This window comes from Amblyomma mixtum, chromosome 2, assembly GCF_055824585.1.
Source record: "Amblyomma mixtum isolate Tamu chromosome 2, ASM5582458v1, whole genome shotgun sequence".
NCBI lineage: Eukaryota > Metazoa > Arthropoda > Arachnida > Ixodida > Ixodidae > Amblyomma > Amblyomma mixtum.
In genome coordinates, this window is record NC_143013.1 from 70,599,379 (window position 1) to 70,618,940 (window position 19,562).

Consider the following 19,562-nt stretch of genomic DNA (forward strand, 5'->3'; position numbering starts at 1 on the left):
TGTCTTTTCGCCCACGTTTTCCACTCATATCACTGACCTTTCCCAGATCCTTTCCCTCTTTCGTCATGCTGGCCTGCAGCTCAACTCGTCTAAGTGCCGTTTCGCGCGCCGCCAGCTCACCATCTTGGGTCATGTCATCGACAATACGGGGGTCCACCCTGATCCTGAGAAGATCCGAGCCGTCAAAGACTTTCCCCAGCCACGTTCTTCTAACGACGTCCGAAGCTTCTTGGGGCTCTGCTCCTACTTTCGTCGATTCGTTCAAGGCTTCGCCGACATCGCCCGCCCCCTAACCAACCTTCTGAAGAAAGACACCACCTTCATCTGGGGACCCGACCAGGCACAAGCGTTTTCCAACCTGATATCGAAGCTTACTACCGCGCCAGTTCTCGGCCACTTCGATGTGACCGCTCCCACTGAAGTTCGCACCGACGCCAGTGGCTACGGCATCGGCGCTATCCTCTCACAGATACAATCCGGAGAGCACCGTGTGATCGCGTACGCCAGCCGTCTCCTCTCTGCCCCGGAGCGGAATTACTCAATTACCGAACGCGAGTGCTTAGCTCTTGTCTGGGCTGTTGGGAAATTTCGCCCATATTTATACGGCCGCCCCTTTACAGTTGTCACTGACCACCATGCGTTGTGCTGGCTCTCTTCCTTGAAAGACCCTACAGGACGGCTTGGTCGTTGGGCACTGAGCCTGCAGCAGTACCATTACTCTGTACTCTACAAGTCTGGCCGCTTGCACGCCGATGCCGACTGCCTTTCCCGTTACCCCGTTGGCCCGTGTGACAATCTTGGCACTGACAGCGTGGATGCTCTGTGCTCCCTCTCTGTCCTCGCTAACATGGCCGAAGAACAGCGCCGCGATGCCGAGCTGCGCTCCATTATCGACCGCCTCAACACCGCCCCATTCGACCCTCCGATGCGCCGCTTTGTGCTCCGTGATGGAGTTTTATACCGCAGGAGCCTTAGCCAGGATGGCCCAGACCTCCTTCTCGTTGTCCCCGAGCACCTTCGCACTGCTGTCCTCCAAGAGCTGCATGATCTTCCCACTGCTGGTCACTTGGGTGTCTCCCGTACTTACGACCGCGTGCGTCGTCGATTCTTTTGGCCGCGCCTCTACCGCTGCGTACGCCGCTATGTTGCTGCCTGCGATGAGTGCCAGCGCCGGAAACGCCCCACCACTCTGTCAGCCGGTCTGCTTCAGCCCATTGACGTCCCACCCGAACCTTTCCATCGCGTCGGCTTAGACCTTTTGGGACCATTTCCGGAATCCGCCTCGGGCAACAAATGGATAGCTGTTGCCACAGACTACGCTACACGTTACGCTATCACACGCGCACTGCCCACCAGTACGGCTACTGATGTTGCCGACTTTCTTTTGACCGACCTTATCCTACATCATGGAGCTCCCCGTCAACTTCTGACCGACCGAGGCCGCTGCTTTCTATCCAGAGTTGTCGCTGACATTCTTCGATCGTGCTCTACGAAACATAAGCTCACCACCGCCTACCACCCGCAGACGAACGGCCTCACAGAACGCTTCAATCGCACTCTCACCGATATGCTGGCTATGTACGTTTCTCCCGACCATCGCGACTGGGATACCGCTCTCCCCTATGTGACCTTCGCCTACAACTCCTCCCGCCATGACACTGCCGGTTACTCCCCTTTTTATCTTTTGTATGGCCGCGAGCCCCTGCTGCCTCTGGACACGCTGCTTCCCGCTTCTACTGCTCCGCCGTCTGCTTACGCCCACGACGCCATTACCCGCGCTGACCACGCTCGCCAACTCGCACGCTCCCGGCTCCTCGCTTCCCAGACCTCTCAGCAGGAATTCTACAACCGCCGTCACCGTGTGGTCTCCTTCACCCCTGGCTCCCTCGTCTTGCTTTGGTCGCCATCTCGCCGCGTGGGGCTCTCTGAAAAACTTCTGTCCCGCTACATCGGCCCGTACCGTGTCCTGCGCCAAGTCACCGCAGTCACCTACGAGATCGCTCCGGCCTTCCCCGGTGCCCCGTCCTCTCAGCATCAGACCGATGTTGTGCACGTCTCTCGCCTCAAGCCCTACGTCTTGCAGTCCCCCTCACTGCCGTGATGAGCACCGAGACGGTGCTTTTCCGACCGGGGGGCCATGCAACGGATAATCTCCGTGAAGACGACGCAGAGGAAGTGCCCGGTGTGTGCGCGCTTGCCGCTCGGGGCTAGCTGTGATCTGAACCCTGTGCTCCGGTCGTCCTTGTGCCGACATAGACTTCGGGCCACGTAACAATACCATTTTTTTAATGATTTGGAAGTGGTGAATTCAATATAGGTGTTCCAGCATTAATTAAGAGTTAAAATTCACACCGAAATATTTGACCGACTTGAGAGTTTTAATCAAACTATTATTTATTGTGTAGACATTTTAAATAGTGTTATTATAAAAGCGAAATTCCAAAAATTTAGTTTTATCCGCTTTTATTAGCATTTACCACCTACTGCTCTAATGAGTTAACTTACCGAGGTCAGTCTGTAGAGCAATGATCTCAGTAGGCTTAGATACTTCTACGTAAATTGAACAGCCAACTGCAAAACCTTATGCTATGAGAGACCTAATGTGTTTACCATAAATTAAGTGAACCAGAGGACCCAGCTCTAAATCATGAGTGACTCCAGAAGCAACGCCTGTACGGGTTGAAAATCAATTCCATAGCTTAACTGACTGAAAGCGGTCTGTTAGGAACGCATCAGTCCACTACGTAATATATTGATCCACTTGCAGGTTACATGTGTTTGTCATTGCGCGATTATGAGGCACGCAAACAAAAGCTTTAAACAAATCAATAAAACTGGAGTCAGTGTACAGGGACGAGTAGAATGCCAGTATATCTGTGTTATTAGCCTTAACAGTGTCTGACACGATAAATGTTAACAAAAGCTCTGCTGGTTGTTATGCACCAAGTACTTCTGGCTAATATAATGTGAGTTTATTTAATGTTTTCGAGTACCTTGCAAAAATCTGAGGAAAGTGAAACAAGCCTGTAATCATTAGGAACGGATCTGTCTTCAGATTTTAATATCGGGATCGCGTAAGATCTCCAGTCATCCTGCATACACGTCGTACCGAGTGATTGTCGCAAAATACGAGAAAGAAGAAAAGCTGTGTGCTTGCAGGTTATTTTTAAGTTTCGCGTTGATGCCATCGGGTTCTGGGTTAGCGCTGTGGCGTAGGCGTTCAAGCGAGAAGAGTTCGGCCTTGTCTTGATGGATGAAAAAAAAAAAACTGGATAGCGGCCTCATGAAGCAGCAGTGGATTATAAATGATCGATCCGTTCATTGAAACTTCTGAGAAGTGGCTATTCAATTGTTCAGCCCACTGTTATAGCGTTCTTCTATTTTCACACTGGAGAACAGAGAATGTTTTCCGAATTAACTGTGTTCAAAAACTCTGCAGCATCATTTTTCATAAAATGAGGAAATGTGAAATGAGAATATTTGTCTCTGACTCCATAAATTTGTTTTTGACTTATCTTCGAAATTTATTGGTAGTTTTTCCAGTTCCTGGCGTCCATTGTCCGAGCCGCATACCTACATGCTTTCTATTCCTATTTATTGCCCTATTTACATCTCCAGGGAACCAAGGATCGTTAGTACTATGCGTTTTCGGTGCTAGTTTGTCCATTCTCCCAGGACTTTTTAGGCACACAAAGAGGACACAGTAAAGGACAAAGAAGACAAGACAAGGCTCTCCTGATCGCAGAAAAACATTTGCTGAACATTCGTTTTGAACGCAGGAATCTTCCATTTGTTTGAATTTGTCCCAAAACCACCGCCAATTTCATTTAGTCATGCGTTTCTGGAAATTCGCTTGAAAATGTTTTGAGAATGTTTCCAACAACAGGCTCATTTTTTTCTGCCGCTGCACGTGCGCAGTTAACAACAAGAGTATTCACTTTTATTTTACCGGAACGCGGAAGTGAAACAAAGCAGTTCACAACTTTATGTTCGCTTATTTCTTTTAAAATGTGAATGTCTAAGAGCTCAGAGTGGTTTGTTAGGATTAGGTCTAAAATGTGTTTGCCGAGTGTGGATTCATGAATAATTTGGGCGTGATGGTTGAATCGAAGTAGATGGAGGAAATCAATATGCTCCTGGAGGTTACTCCCAAAATCAGCAGTTAGCGACACGCAGTTAATGGTAGGAAAGCTCGCCACCTGCTAAAAATTATGCTGACTACTTAATTCTTCCACAAGGAAACCACCAGAAACACATTCACGATTGTTATTCAAGTAAACGGCTCAGCGCAGCAAGCATGTATTAGCCGTGAGCAATGATTCAAAGATCTGCGCTGATAACAGGCATGTTACTAAAGAAATGATTCCAGGAAGCTGGTGTTTACAATTCCTTGAAGGCTGTGCCAGTCCCCGATTGAAAAAAAAAAAGAAACCGCAAGAAGATCTCCGGGGAAAGCGCAGGCGTGTTCGAAGCCCATTGATTGACTTTTAAGTGGAGAGCCCGCTTAAACAAGTTGTTCATGGAAGTAATTTATTGCGCAACCAAACGCAGCCCAATGAGGTTGGCCTAGGCGAACGCAGCAGGCAAAGAAGGAAAATATTCGAGGCGTTCGTTGAAACCTTGACAGCAGCAACCCGCCTTGTATCACTCGCTTTGCGGGCGGAGCTTTCACCTAATCAGAGCTTTTTAACTCACGCTTGCGACAGATTAAAGAACAGTTGTAAAGAGCTCCTGGTAATGTAGGGGTCCCTTCTGCATACGCCAGAACACGGTCACTATAACTGCCGTATCAATTCTAGGTCGCATGTCCCATTCCGAAATCGTGGCACAATTAGACGGCGAAGAGTGCTGACGGCGTCGGCTGAAATCCGGCTAAGTGGAGCGCAAAAAAAAAAAATGTCGCTGTAGAAAAGAGAATGTGTTGTGCTCGCCATTTCCTCATGGTTGTGCTGGCTCCTATACGCCACATATAGGGTCCATGGCGGTCGCTAACCAAGGAAATTGTTGAATCCATGACGACACTTTGATTGCCGCGCTAAAGAAGGAAACGACCTAGCAAGGAAGCGGACGTGCGCTGTGGGTCTGGAAGCAATTTCTTGCTAGGTTGCGCTCATTAAAGACCCCTTTTTACCATCCTTCCTGGAATGAAGTTGGTGGTGGCCCGCTCGCAGTACGTCGTAAACACAGTTAAAAAGGCAGGACAAGATTCGGAAACACTGAAAAGCGACCGTATAAACTAGCGTAGTGAACACGCTCGCATAATGAACGCACCGCAGGCTTTGGCTGTGAGAAAGCCCATCTTTTTCCCCGTACCCTTTTCTTTCGGAACGTATTCTCCTTATAGCGATGGTGAATGCTAGGAAGCGCCCTATTTTGAACTCCGACAGAAATACGCAACAGTACCGGGTGTTTCAGCGAACACTTTCAAAAATTTTCAAACATAGGCTTTTTGGGCTAAAAATATGGCTTTTGCGGCGTACTATTACCAGTGTTGGCGGACACATTAAAACCGGTGAATCATCTCAACTATTAAGCTGGTTAATTAATTTTTAATAATTAACTTTTCGACTAGCAGAATAATAATAGAGTAGCCCGTAACGAGACAGGTCAGAAGGCGGAACACAGAACGACACGAGCGCTAACTGTCAACTGTTTATTTCTTGCCGTTGCGACATATAAATACAGGAACCACAGCATGAAATGGGAAAGAGTAATCAAGTTAGCTGATACAAGGAATACACCTCAGCCTTTGGCTGGTTGCCATTGGTTTAGGAAAGTGAACTCTTTTGCTGATAGTGCCAGGGATGCCGAACTCACACACTTGTTGCCTGCACGTGAAATATTCAGAGCCTCAATAATCTTTTTAACATGCTTATCATTGTGGCGATTGGTTATTTGACTCCTTCCAAACAGGGGCATGCATAGCTTTGGACGGGATCGTTCCTTAGAATGGATCTTGCAGTGGCGACAGTGCTGGCTTAGTTGGCCCAATTTGCTCTCATTAACATTGTAGTCATGTTCTTTTAACCTGCTATTAACACATCTCGATGGCAACCAGCGAAACGCAAGACACACTCTTCTCAAGTCTCATTTCCGCACATTTAACATGTAAGAAGTTCTTGGAACCTAAGTGAGGAAGTCGTTCACCCCATAAATTGAGGATTTCCTTGTTAGTGTGGCAGTCGCTTTGAATTTATACGCCTTTTGTTTTGAGCGTCTGATTGGAAGAAAACCACGAATTTTCTTGTTGTACAGATGTGTAATCTACAGTGAAACGCGAAGCAGGGTGTTCAGCGTTCCCTTGCTCTGCTTGAAGATGAAATGAGAGCAGCGGAACACCGCATACTTTTCTCCATGCAGCGTCTTTAATTACGGCGTGTGCTGCGCGCAGTCTTCTTGATGAAGGCGAGCAGAGAGAAGCTTGGCATGACGTGCGAGAGAGATCGAAAGCTTTCGGTTGCAAAGAAACAAAAATTTCATTGATTCTCCCTTAGAGGCGAACTTCAACCGTGTCTTAGGAGAAGTGAAGAACGAGATGAGAGAGGGAAAAGCAAAAATGCCGGTACGCTTACGCGCCGTCTTGAAGCGCATGTCCATAGGTCCAATGCCACGTGTAAAAGCTCTGAGACACTGGGGTCCCCTTTGTGATGTCTGCTTTGCATAATTGCTTTATGCATCGCCTAAACAAGGAGTAACATAGTATGCACTGTCCGCACCATATCTTGGCGTAGGATCTACATTAGAAAAAGTTCGTTCTCGACGCGTGGTGCTCTTATAGTATGCCATACGCCGCTGAGGTTTGCAGTTGTCCTTGTTCGTTGTGTCCTATATAGCGTCACGCAAGCTGCCGTAAGTGAAACGAAATAAATAAAAAATAACCAGTGGCTGTTCTAATGATGACTTTGAATTCCTTCGCTGCCTTCGTACACCAGGAGGTGTGGTCTGAAGCAAACCCCTAAATCCTGGAGCTGGACGTACAACCGCACATAAGCTCCCCATCGGAACCTTCCCACCAGACAATGTGGGTTTAGTGACTGATTTGGTTTATAGTGATGAATGTGCATCCAGAACTACGCCTAGCTGTCGCAAGCTGCCCTTTGAATGTCATAGTCGACGTGGCTCAATGCTAAAATGTACCCTTTAACATGCCATGGTATAATGTGCACTAAGTACACATGATATGTGCTAAGGTTATTCCTCCTACACCTTCCATGTACGAGCACTTCACTGTTAAATTAGTGCTACCATGCGCTCTATATCTCCAAGTACCACTTCACCGCAACCAAGTTGTCGATTGAAGCCTAGTGTTTTTCAAGAGGCTCGTCAGGGAAAGGGTACGTCTTGCGCAGTCAGCAGCGAGGTATTTCCCAAATACATCCTGCAGAGGCATCCGGTCCCTAAGGTTTCCAGCTGGATTGGTTGTATTTCCAAGCAGGTAAACAATGAATGACCGCAGTAGTAAGTGGGTGTGAGTAGTGGTGTTTCGCCTAAAGCGGGTACAACTCCAGGAGCGACTGAGCCGCCTGCTGTTATAATCCAATGAAGGAGATCAGCAGTCAAGCTTAGACAGCAACATGACATTTTTTATTCAAACAAGGACAACACACACTACTTGGCCAACACATGAAAGCAAGAACAAACGAAACTGAGCAGCAGTGAGACAGGGAGCAAATGCGCGTATAGGAACATGAGTCTTTGCACAAAAGGATCAGGACAGGAAAACAAGGAGACCATCGAACAGTGAGCAACAACGACGACGAGGCACCAGGGCATCAAAAATAACACTAACTAGGCGGGTGAAGCTACGATTTCTACTATTAATCTTTGCTATTTAACTTAGAAATGCTTAATAACGCCGTGGGCGCCGTGTCCGTGAAGTCCGTAGGCACCGCCGTAGGCACCGCCGTAGCCTGCTCCGTAGCCACCGTAGCCTCCGAAGCCAGCGCCGTAGCCGCCATAGAAGCCAGTTCCAGGGATGGCCGGTCCGAAGACGTGAGCCGCCTTAGTGGCTCCAGCACCGATGCCAGCTCCCGCTCCGTAGGCACCGCCGCCGAGGTAAGCTCCCGCTCCGTAGGCTCCAGCTCCGTAGGCTCCGGCTCCGTAACCTCCGTAGCCTCCTCCGTAGGCGCCGCCATGGTAGGGTCCAGCGGGAACGGCGAGGATCGGGGCGTTGATGCCGGCGGAAGCGGGAGAAGAGGGGGCGGTACCGGGCTCGTTGGTGGACACAGCAGCGCGGAAACCGGCGCCATCAGCGACGTACTTGACCGTACGCCAGCGGCCGTCGGCACCCCGCAGGCTGTAAGAGCCCTTCTTGTTGCCCACGCCATCACCGGATTCCCAACGGGAGGTGCCGCCGGTAGCGTGGTTCTCGTTGTAGCCGAAGCTGTAGGCCCCGGAGATCTATTGAACGGCGGATGAGTTGGAAAAACGGAGAAAGAAAGGGCCTGAGCGGTGAGTGAGTTTTAAAAGCACATGGAAGTTTTTATGAGTGAGATCGATTTAAGAGCCCTACGATGCCTTACAAATGGTTATAATACTCCTTGTACTCTGTTTCGATTCCTCAATTAAAATTTAGCATGTGCAGGTTCGTTTTCGGCAACTTTGTCATACTCGATTACTTATAATGTTTGGCCATTGTGTGCTAGCAATAACGAGGCGCCAAAAGGAGCTCACTGTTAATGTGTTGTTATTCGAGGAAACCATAGAGAATCGCAGCATGTTGGGGCTTCAACTACACATGTACTATATAAGATGCTTACATCTTGGGAGCGGTGCTGTGTCGAAGTTCCTCCATGGCCGCCACCGATGAAGCCGGCGTGGGCGGCGGCGCAGACAACGGCGAGAACAATGAATACCTGGAGAAAGCAATGAAGCGAAAATGTTTGCATCGCTCTCACTTTGAAACCATTAGAGCTTGTTGAGTCTAATGTTATTGACGTGTAAATGTTTAAGAATCCAATAGATTCTGCGATGTGATCATTTTAAATTAGTGATAACTGAAGGACTTTTCTTCGTTGCAAACCATGACGACTAGTTGGCGTTATTGTTCCGCCGTTGGCGGTTGGTCTCAAGTTTAGGTCGAGAAGAGTGAGCGCCGCGCGGTATTCATTAGCGCCCTCTTGCATCTAAATGCCATAATGTTTGTCCAATGGATTTTTCGCATCACCATTCAAAACCAAAGAAGCTAAATACTCGATAACGTGACAGTCTTTGCTCGCTGCATAACTTTCTTCTTCCGCGAGATCTCTTTATGCTCGATGGGTGATATACCTGTGATACACTGAACACCATTTCACAGAATTGGCACGGATGAATTATCATAACGATGCGAAATGGTTTTTTGATGAATAGTAGTTGACGACAACGCAAGAATAATGACATCGTTGTCATCGGTTTTCAGGTGCTTGACATCCCTGCCAGTAAAGTTATGGGAAGGCTTATGAATCTAATCTCAAATGCAGCTGAAATTAATCTCCTTAATTATGGTTATCTGCCCAACAGAGGACCTTCTGCGCTTCTGCAGCTAATATTTTTTAGCGTCTCAGCTGTGCAGTACGTCGCACTGCACTCTTGCGGCGAATCTGAAACTCGAAAGAACAGCGAGCCCGACACAAGAGATGTGAGCTAGAGTTCGCCTCACCGCCTAACGTTAGGACTCGCCGACGGCCCGCCTTGGCCGGCCGCGGGGACGCCGTTCTCACCTTCATGGCTGCTGGTCGGTGGTGTGTGTGTGCACGTACTCCAGAGGACTTCGACTCAACTCCGAGATGGCTCAGTGAGCTCTGATGTCTCTGTCCGGGCGGCGGCCACCCTTATATACTGGCGGTTCCCGTGGCGAACGCGGACTGCCTCACAAGGAGGCCCAACCGGCTGTCAAGACCTGCGATGGGGGCCCCGCCAGAACAGCGCACCACGTGACCGTTATCAGCAGTGCGCGGGCATGTATGCATGCTAGCTCTCCCCCCCACCCCACCCCTTCTAACTTCACCAACCACCCCGCGCAAGCAACGCTGACACACCGGTTCACTTTCTTTGTACGCGCGTCCAGTCCGAAGAGCCGGCGGAAAGGAGCCATTCCGCTGCCACGAGCCCGCGCTGCATGCGATCCAGTTCGCGCGGGGCCAAGAGCAGATGACGAAGAATAGGACCCTCGTCTGTCTGGCTGCTCGGCTGATGACAGAGGCGGCAGCGGAATGCGCCGCTCGGGCCTCCTTTGTGTTCGAGAGGAGAGACCGCCCTCAAGGACAACGCGGGCTGCCCGGTGCTCCAGAAGTCATCGGAAGCCGTCCGGCGCCGTTGTTCGCGGGTCGCCTTCCGCTCCTCAGCGGCTCCTTGATCGGTGTCCAGGTTAAACTAATAACGAGTTTTCTACAGCTCCGGCCGGACGCTTGCTGGGCTAAGAAAGCGTCCGGCGCTGCCGGCTGCCTGGCGCCGCCGTCGCCGCCGCCGCACGTTCTCACCTTCCGCCGCTTCCGTTCCTTCTCTGCTCGCTGCTTGTTGGAAGTGCTTTTTTCAGTATTTTGTTAGATTCTCACCGCGGTTCACGGTGTCCGTGACTTTTGGTCGAGTGATTTCGTCCCAGAGCCGCTGAATTCGCCCGGGCACCTTTGTCGACTTTATTTTTTCATCGGCCGTTCAGCTCTTGTCTCCTTTTTCTGCTGTTGTCGGTACAACCCTGTGTCAAGGCGCGCTAAAAACTGGACGTGAAAGAGCAGAGTCTCGGCAGAGTCGGGACCGTGGGACCCATTTGTGTCAACTGCTGGGGGCAGGGAAGTTTGCGTGCTCTGTTTGGCCACCTCGTGAAAGAGAATACCGGGTCAGGTTTCACATGTAGTTCAATTTTTCTTTTTCTCGCCAAGTTGCCCGTTCCCAGAGCTAGGCATTTTCGTGACGCAAAGGCTGAGCGTGAAGTTCAGTGTTGCGTCACGACCCTCGCCTGTATATAAAGTAGGAGGAGTCTGGTTGCAAACATTTTCGCTCGACGCCACAGGATCGTCGCATTTAGCTCAATAACTTTAATTCTCACTGATAGAAAATGAGTGACCATCTAAATATAAGCAGAGTTTAATTTCCCAGCCGTAAAAGTGATATCGAGAGGGTCTTACGTCTGCAGGGTGGAGCCTTAAAATGAACAGAAAGATATCACATCACAAAGTTAAAAATTGTTATCAGTACTTTCGTATAAAAAGGGAACACATATTTATACTTGAATTGTTCAGCGCACCTTAGTCAGCTATATACTTTTATTAGCTCCATATTTGATTTAAAAAGTTTAGGTCCGCCAGAGAAAACGAGAAAGGTTTAAATCACAAAGGTACCCCCTGTCTTGTAAATCTCTGTTTGTGCACCGGAGAAAATTCGTTTAGTAATGGCGTCCACGTCGAATGTCATTCTGTTAATATGACTTGTACACGAGTAAAGTACTACACCGAGCTTTGTTTTTGCAGTGCCGTGTTTGAGATGACCGTTTACAAGACAAAGATTTCTCACTTCTCCAGCTTTTCTACCCCATTTCTTGTATTAGTAATAACTTTGAACAACTTACTTTTCGGGCCTTAAATTCCTCGGACATTGCTTCTTCCTCCCTACAGTCTTGACTTAAACATTTGTTCACATCCTTCATCGATAAATAATGAACTAATTGAAACCCGCTTCAATGACATTAAGAACAGTTTAATTGATTCCGTAGTTAAGTCATAAAATTTTGTTTAACTCAATATTAATTGTTACAACGCCTCGGTGAAATTAGAAATAACCGAACCCTCTGAACAGTTAGATATGGCTGCAGAAAAACTTATACAGTTTATGAGATTAGAGTGCGGCTTTCCTAGCGTTTGTTGTTCGATCCAACCTCTTGTTCATAAGTTCACGAAAGGCTCTAAAAAGTGTTTTTCTGACCAAGTTATGGAGGATTTCTTTTCCTCCTGTAACTCATCGTTCTTTATTTTAAGCCTTATTCTAATAGCAAGAGTGAATCTGCTTTGGTAGAAAGAGAGCCGGGCAACCTCCATTACGGATTCCAGTGGCGTTAACAGGCTGCCCAAACAGGATATCAAAGACGCCCGCCGTCTCATTCACCTCCAAGAAAGACGTGAAAAGGTCGCTCCACCTAACGCCCTTGATAGCCATTACTCTCCGAGGTCAATACCTCGCTGCCCCTGGCTGCCTCGCTAGCTCATTGGCCCGAGGCGGCTATAAAAAGCCGCTGGCTACGCCCGCACTCAACGACACCCCTCGACGCGCCCTCTCAACAGATGTCTTGACATCCCTAACACAAGTAAACACACATACCAGCCTTGTTGCGCAAAGAAAAACAAGAAACAAAAGCTTTAAAGGTCGACAAGCGCCTCAAGAAGAAAGCACTGATGGATCGCTGAAAGCGAAGCACGAGAACGGTTACGTTCTCAGGGCCACGAACACTGGCAGCATTTTATCCCTCTTCTTCCACTGTCTTAATCCATGTCTCAAGATCTCGCCTCCTACACCAAATAACATCACGCCTCGACGTCTATAGAACACTCTTATTCAATCATCTCCCACCTCCAGTGAAAATTGCTCCTCGTGTAGTTCGCTGAGACAGGTAGAAGTGTCGGCTACTACGGACCACAGCGCTCGGAGTCGGGGAGGTGCTCCATCATACTCCTCCGCTCTTCACCTTGGGTCTGGAATTCTAAATCTTTGGCTTGAACAGGTGCCGTGGCTTTTTCTGAACATTCGAGCTCTGGTTGCATGTGCTTTGGCGACTCTTAAGCACGGATTCTTTTCACTGGCGCGTCGGGCTCACAGCGTTCATTCTTGTGAGGCATTGACATCGGGCACATCGAGTATACTATGTCACTTCAAATATCAGTCAATTGCACTGATGTAAACATGTGCAGTTTTCCCAGCGGACAGAATTAATCAGAATCCCGTCGTTATGTGACCTGCCTCGTAGCCAGTGGTGTTACTTGATTATGTAGAAATTGAAGAATGAACATTTCTCCAGAGTGAGAAATATTACGCTGCTGCTGTGACTTCTCCAATACGCGGCTACTAACTTCCACAGTACTGCTCGCTGCGTGTTCGCATTGCTGTAAGTGAGAACCAGGCACTTAATTTCGACCTCATTCTAGTCATGTAATCTAGATTAATTCGAAGCATGCTGTATTAGAAATTTCTCGGTGTCACCATGAGTTCAAGGGAAGTTGCTATAAACACATTATTACTCGCTCAACAGTGTAGTACTGCAGGAAGTTTGGATGTCTCATGAGCATCACTAAACCCTGTAATGCCTTGCGTATCATCTGATACGCTGGCGTATAACTTCATAAAGAGCTAACATGCTTGAAGAAGCGGTCTTTTGTGGCATCTTTATTAAAACAAGATCAAACTGTGAGCTACCGGAGGCCGGCTGGACTATAAATTCATGCAGAAGGTAATCCTAACGGCAGAGCAGCCTACAATTTCTGTGATGAATGCTGTATTGGCAGGTACAGGTGATGGAGCAGTTTTAAATTTCTGCCTGGGTTTACCATAAATTTTAGCATTCAATCTGAGGACTCTACTTCACTAAAAGTTAAAATCTGGACTACTGCTGACTGTCTGCTGTAGATGCAGACTACCCAGCGTTTTCATTTTCAATATCACTCAATATAGCGTGAAATTTCCAGCCCGATTTGGATGACCAGGTGCTGACGGGGTTGCGTGTGCGGCAAATATTATAAAAAAAAGTCTTCCAACCAAAATTGAGTCCTGCGGACTGTAAGCCGGCTACAAACTCCGTACCCAAAATTACGGTACTCTACTGAGCTGTGGATTTGCGCGCCGGTTTTTAGCCCTTGGAAATTCATAGGCCATCGCAATAAGCAAGCTTTAAGTGCACAGTAATTATTTTTGTTTGTGTGAAACTCTCTCTTCTTTTTTTTTTACATCTTGAAATAAAGGAACTGCTAGCAATGAAGTCCTTGATTTTTTTTTTTACTTTTATACCAATGTTTTTATTGCCAGAGCATTAGAAGGTTAATTTACACAGCTAACGTGATAATGCCGGACACCCTTGGACGCTTGGTACAACATGATAAGGGGAGCAAATAAAACTTCAAGCGGGGGCATTCCATTTCCTGCAAATAATACCGCAAGCAAGATGCCAATGCTGGGGCCGTAATACAGAATGCGACAAAACTATAGAGGAGTTCTCAGCAAAATGCTTTTACTCCTTTAGCAGTACAATGCGGCTAAAAGCCGCGTTCTTTTTTGCCTTTGGCCTTTGGTCTTTAGCCATCAGCCTTTAGTCTCTAGCCTATAGCCTGCCTTAGCCTGCCTTTAGCATGCCTGCCTTTAGCATGCCTGCCTGCAACCCGCCACATTCCTCGCACCCTCTGGTGGGTGCCCAACTCTAAACTATGAACCTCCATCCACCATCGCCCTCCAGAAAGCTTCCGACACCCGACACCCACATACAACCCTCCCCCCTTTCCAGAAGTTTCGAGGCACCCTTCTCCACACTCCAGAAGTCTGAAACCACTAAAAGCTACCGGCTAAAGCAAATCCAAAGCAATGGAAAGGGTATCAGTGTAAAAGGAGGGCACGTACAACACTGCTAAATCAGATTTCTTGCATCCTATTATATATCCACCCATGAATGTTTCTTTCCTCGAAATATATATATATATATATATATATATATATATATATATATATATATATATATATATATATGAGAAGCCAACAGCCACAGAAACCAATGGGCACAGGGGATTTTTCAATTTTTATTTATTTATTTTGCGCTGTTCGGTTTAGATTATTACTGAATATATTATCGCTTAAAGCTAATTGATTAGAAAAGCAGAAGAAAAAACAACCACATGCCACCGGTGGGATCTGAACCGACGACCTCCGAATTGCGCGTCCGGTGCTCTACCGCTGAGCTACGGCGACGGCTGTCAAATCTTCTGCTTTAGGGGGTATTTATGTTTACAAATCACCTAACCTTGAGAGTGTTCATCAGCGCCACCCACGTCCTTAAGCGGCGGACGTAGCACGTACTGAGTTACCGCTGATGTGACGTATATATATATATATATATATATATATATATATATATATATATATAGGGAAGGGTTGAAGTACACTTCTTAGAGAAACATTTATTTACCGACGGTTTCGGACGGTGGACCGTCCTTCATCATCTTTCCTTATGTTATCAGCAGTCGAGCAAGTTTTTTCATCGTAATATATATATATATATATATATATATATATATATATATATATATATATATATATAACATATATATAACATCCTCCCTGAGGGTGTCTTTACGAGTTAAATAAATAAAAAAATTTACCCTACTTGTCTGATGCTAAGCCCTACGTATATTTACGAAAGCTTGCAGCCTTTTTCCGGAAACCTTCATCAACGAGTGCTAATCTGTACGTAGGTATTCTAAGGATGTAAATTATTACGCGTAAATGACACATTCATTTTCAAGTTTGCACGTTACGACCTGCAGTGAGAATACCTAAGCCCCAGTCTCATTCCTGCGACATAAATGTTCACATTACCTCAAGCTGCGTGACCCCCGCGCGCTTACATAGAGACATTTGTTGTTGCTGCTGCTGTAACCGTTTTTTTTTTTGGCCCAGAAACGAAACACATGTGTCGTTTCGTGCGCGTTTCTTGACATCTTATCCAAATAAAGCCATGCGTGAGCAAGTTGGCTTACACCCGCTGCGTAACAAGGAACTAGATGAGCCACGTATACATGTTTTGTCACCAGTGCCGGACGTGGGTGGTTTCAACAAGCTTTATTCTCGAAGACGCTTGTAGTTACAATACCATGATTTGGTTCCGAGAGGTACACAAGAAGAGAAGAATGCGCAGAGCGTCGGGTGTTTTAGTATTACGCAGACCCGTTCGGACACGGCGACGCATCCCAGCTCCACGCCCACACGTGCCCAGACTACCCCAACCGTCCCGCCTATACACCGCAGCATTCAGGTAATAAGCTCGTATTCCCCCAACACCATCGAGTCGCGCTTTTCGTACAGCTGCGGCAAACACGGCACAGGCAACGCCGCGCTCTTCTCACCTCGGTCACGTCCGAAGAAGCAAGCGCAAGCGCCGATAAGTGGCACAGTACACGCGGCCCCTTGGCTCGGGTCGCCAGGCCGGAAAGGAGAGAGCGGATCCGGCGAACGAAGGGGGCACCCCCCGTTGGCGTGACCGTGAAGGCTGATTGATGAGCGCCAAGCATAATGGTTGCCAGTGGGTCAATTTCTTCTGCCCGTACGCGCGTGCCGGAGCTGAGTTTGCTTCCTGGATTGTTCGTCGTCGCCGTTGTACTTCGGCGGCCCCCTCGTTGACTCCTGGACGAAGCCTGGCAGCCGGCTTCGGCGGCCACTTCTTTCCCGCTGAATTTCGCTTTCTGCTGCGCTTCTTTTGTGATTTCTTTCTTGTATATGCAGGAATCCCGCGTTATCGCCAGCCTCGCCGCAGTTTTCCGATGCATCATGTCTGTAAGCCGTTGCTGCGTACGCCCGCTACGTGACGCGCGGGGTACTCGCTTCGTCGTTCGTCGGCATTCCTTCGGCACGAAAGTGGTGCGAGAAAGCTACATTTCTCGCTTAAAGGCGGAGATTCCTGGGCGTGTACGTGCCTAGGCATAAGTGTTGTAGCCTGAACCGCGGCATTCGAAGAGGGGTGCTGTTAGGATTCGGGTCCTTTGCTCTAAAAATGATCTCATGTTTTGCGAGAAAACAATTTCTCAATCCAGCCTGAGATAAACGTGAACGAAGAATAAATAAATGTTTCGCAGACGAGAGCTCATCGTACATCAAAGGCCAGTAAGAGCAGTAATAAAACTTTAATGTGTGCGGCAGACACTATGTGCCTTAGAATACAAATTCTTGTGTAAGCCTTACTTATTTAGTCAGGTTATTTACACCCGTGTCAAATAGGCAGGTTTGAGAGCTATAGTGGGGGCATAATTTTCAGGACTGGGTATTTGGCGCAGGGACTGCGTCTACTGGGCTTGCAATGTGAACTCACGCAGGTTTAACCTCAGAACTTGCAAAGCGTGAAGCATGGAGTCTGAAGGTTTCTGCGCTGTTCTCATAGTAGCATGGCTGATACAAGCAGCGTAGGAGACATCGCATGCAATTTGGAGTGATCCAGAAGCAGCACTGTCGGTGTGACTGGAGTGTGTGCGCTTCTACAGATTGTGTGTGTGTGTGTGTGTGTGTGTGTGTGTGTGTGTGTGTGTGTGTGTGTGTGTGTGTGTGTGTGTGTGTGTGTGTGTGTGTGTGTGTGTGTGTGTGTGTGTGTGTGTGTGTGTGTGTGTGTGTGTGTGTGTGTGTGTGTGTGTGTGTGTGTGTGTGTGCGCGTGTACGTGCGTGCGTGCGCGCGGTGAATGGTTTCATGTTCCAGCTTTGCTCATTTATATTGTCCTAGTTATTTTACTCTCGTGGTCTGGATCGGCTGTCCCTACCTGCCCTAGGTAGATGCTTTCCATCACTATTTCCAATCCTTCGCTCCCGATAGTAAACTGTTCTCTTCCCAGGCCGTTGAACATTACTGCACATTAATTTTATTGCTACAGCATTAAAGGTCTCATTCACGAGAACAGCCGGCGTCCCTCCATCCATGTAAAAAAGCACAAAAAAAAAACAGCCACCCGCCAGTGCAGTTGAGCGTCACTTAACTGCTGCACCACTGGCATGATGATTTCCTGTGATCTATGAATCAACGACAAAGGAGTACTTGCGCAGGAGGGATTTCCAACGTCATCGCATTCTACTCCTAAGGGTAGGTTAACCGTCTAATTTTTTAGACCTACCGTTCTGATGTGTCAGTGTAGGCCTTCAACCATGGATACTTTGCAGTTCGTCCCCTGATTTCCTTTGCAAGGAAATGTCATCAGAAAACTGGAGATAACTAATTCTTCACCCCAACTGTGCCCAATCGAGCCGTCTGAACACATCTTGCAAATACGCGCTCAACTGTAATAACGAGATCATGCCTCCCTGTCTGACGTCTTTCCTCATTAGAATTTCCTTACTTTTTTTTTTGGATGACTGCAAAACTATGGTGTACGGCAAGAGGAAAGCCGGTAATCAAAAGGCACATTGTTGAATTGCCGCCGGTACACCCGAGCAGTACCATGCTGATTTGTTTCCTATTTGTTCTTGCGGGCATGTGTTAAGTGCAGGAAATTAAAAAAAAAAAACACGCATGCGAACATAAAATTTTATTTCATGAAACCTGACAAATATTAATCGAGTTGATCTGCCGCTCAAAGTAAGCATGGTAGGCTGAGCTTGTCGCACTCGTCATTTTTTGCCTGCAGTGTCGAGCTCTTTGTATTAAACCGTGAAAGTGACTTTCGTGACAGATTTATTTTTCCAACCGATAGTACATTCGTCACTGTGTGGCCGCTAACCCTTCTTCTTGGCAGTCTCAGGAGGTTGTATTTTAGGAAACTTTTGCCTACGACGCTTGCGGTTTTCCAAACAGCCATGCACCCTCTGGACGTTCCCGCCGTGAACGCAATCTCTCATGGGAACGCTCACGACGATGTTCTCGAAGTTGTCCATTAGCGTTGAATTTAGAAAGGCCATCGATCAAGGATCCTCTGGAAGCTACCTGTCTTTGTTGTTATTGTTCGTGTTGGCGTCTTGTGGAACATCTTTGTCGCCGACGTTCCCTTATACATATTCACCTTCATCTCCTTGCCTTACGGTGTGCAGAACTCTGGTGGTCACGTGATCACAGACACGAGGCGTGGTTAACTACGACATGGCCGGAATAAACAGGCCTAACGTGCTTTAACTCACTACAATGTCAGATTTAGGGCATGTTAAAAATTCGATGGTAATTAGTGTCGGCATAGTGCGAGATAGAAAGCTTGCTTGTTTGGTGCTTCACCGCACTGCTCATCTGCACCGTATTGCGCTGCTCCACCGCATTGCACTACTGCACTGCACTAAAAGCTGGCTCGTCAAAGCCACACGTTTACATTTACTGACTGCTTTGAGAGGAATCATAGCCTACATGCTACTGCTAGTCATAAGCTGGTATTTTTGGTCTTTTATTTCTGCGAAGAACGTACTAAGTGGGCCCGGGTTCGAAGGTAGATTGATTATAAGCGAGTGAACTTCGACTAATATTACACGAACTAACCCCGCCGAGAATAGGCGGGGTAACTTCAGTGGCAGCGAACTGGCAAAGAAGCAAACGAATTAGCAGTGATAGTGAACAGTATTCGTTCTAAAAAAAATAGTCGCGGGCATTGGTAGACTGACTACCAGCGTTGTTTGCCAAATGACGGCTAAAACGCGAAACTCATTAATAACGCCCTACTCACTTGTCTTTAACACAATTTCCGGCACTTCTTCATCGCCTATTCTCCTGAAAAGTTTTCGAGCTTCTATTTTTTTTTTTCATTCAGTGCACATACCGTTCCGGCCGGTACTGGTGCCATCCAGGACCATCGCCCATAAGTTGTCTCTCTCCGTGAAATTTACATTAACATTTTACGCAAAGACGAAAGCTTTGGTTGTGAAACGGCGTCGCCACTTCTGTA

General features: G+C 47.6%; 1 protein-coding gene across 1 annotated transcript; it reads right to left on the reverse strand.

The window, feature by feature from the left end:
- Positions 1 to 7,626: 7,626 nt before the first annotated feature.
- On the reverse strand, positions 7,627 to 10,185 carry LOC149359681 (uncharacterized). Its single transcript, XM_089571810.1, has 4 exons — positions 10,020 to 10,185; positions 9,702 to 9,880; positions 8,760 to 8,855; positions 7,627 to 8,400 (listed from the first exon to the last, which is right to left on the reverse strand). The coding sequence occupies exons 2-4, from the start codon at positions 9,705 to 9,707 to the stop codon at positions 7,837 to 7,839; spliced, it is 666 nt and encodes a 221-aa protein (XP_089427936.1). The 5' UTR covers positions 9,708 to 9,880; positions 10,020 to 10,185; the 3' UTR covers positions 7,627 to 7,836.
- Between the last annotated feature and the right edge of the window lie 9,377 nt (positions 10,186 to 19,562).

Coding starts and splice junctions, on each gene's coding strand:
- LOC149359681 (XM_089571810.1), bottom strand. Junction 8,401..8,759: donor CACAGCACCGCTCCCAAGAT/GTAAGCATCTTA, acceptor GCCGTTCAATAG/ATCTCCGGGGCCTACAGCTT.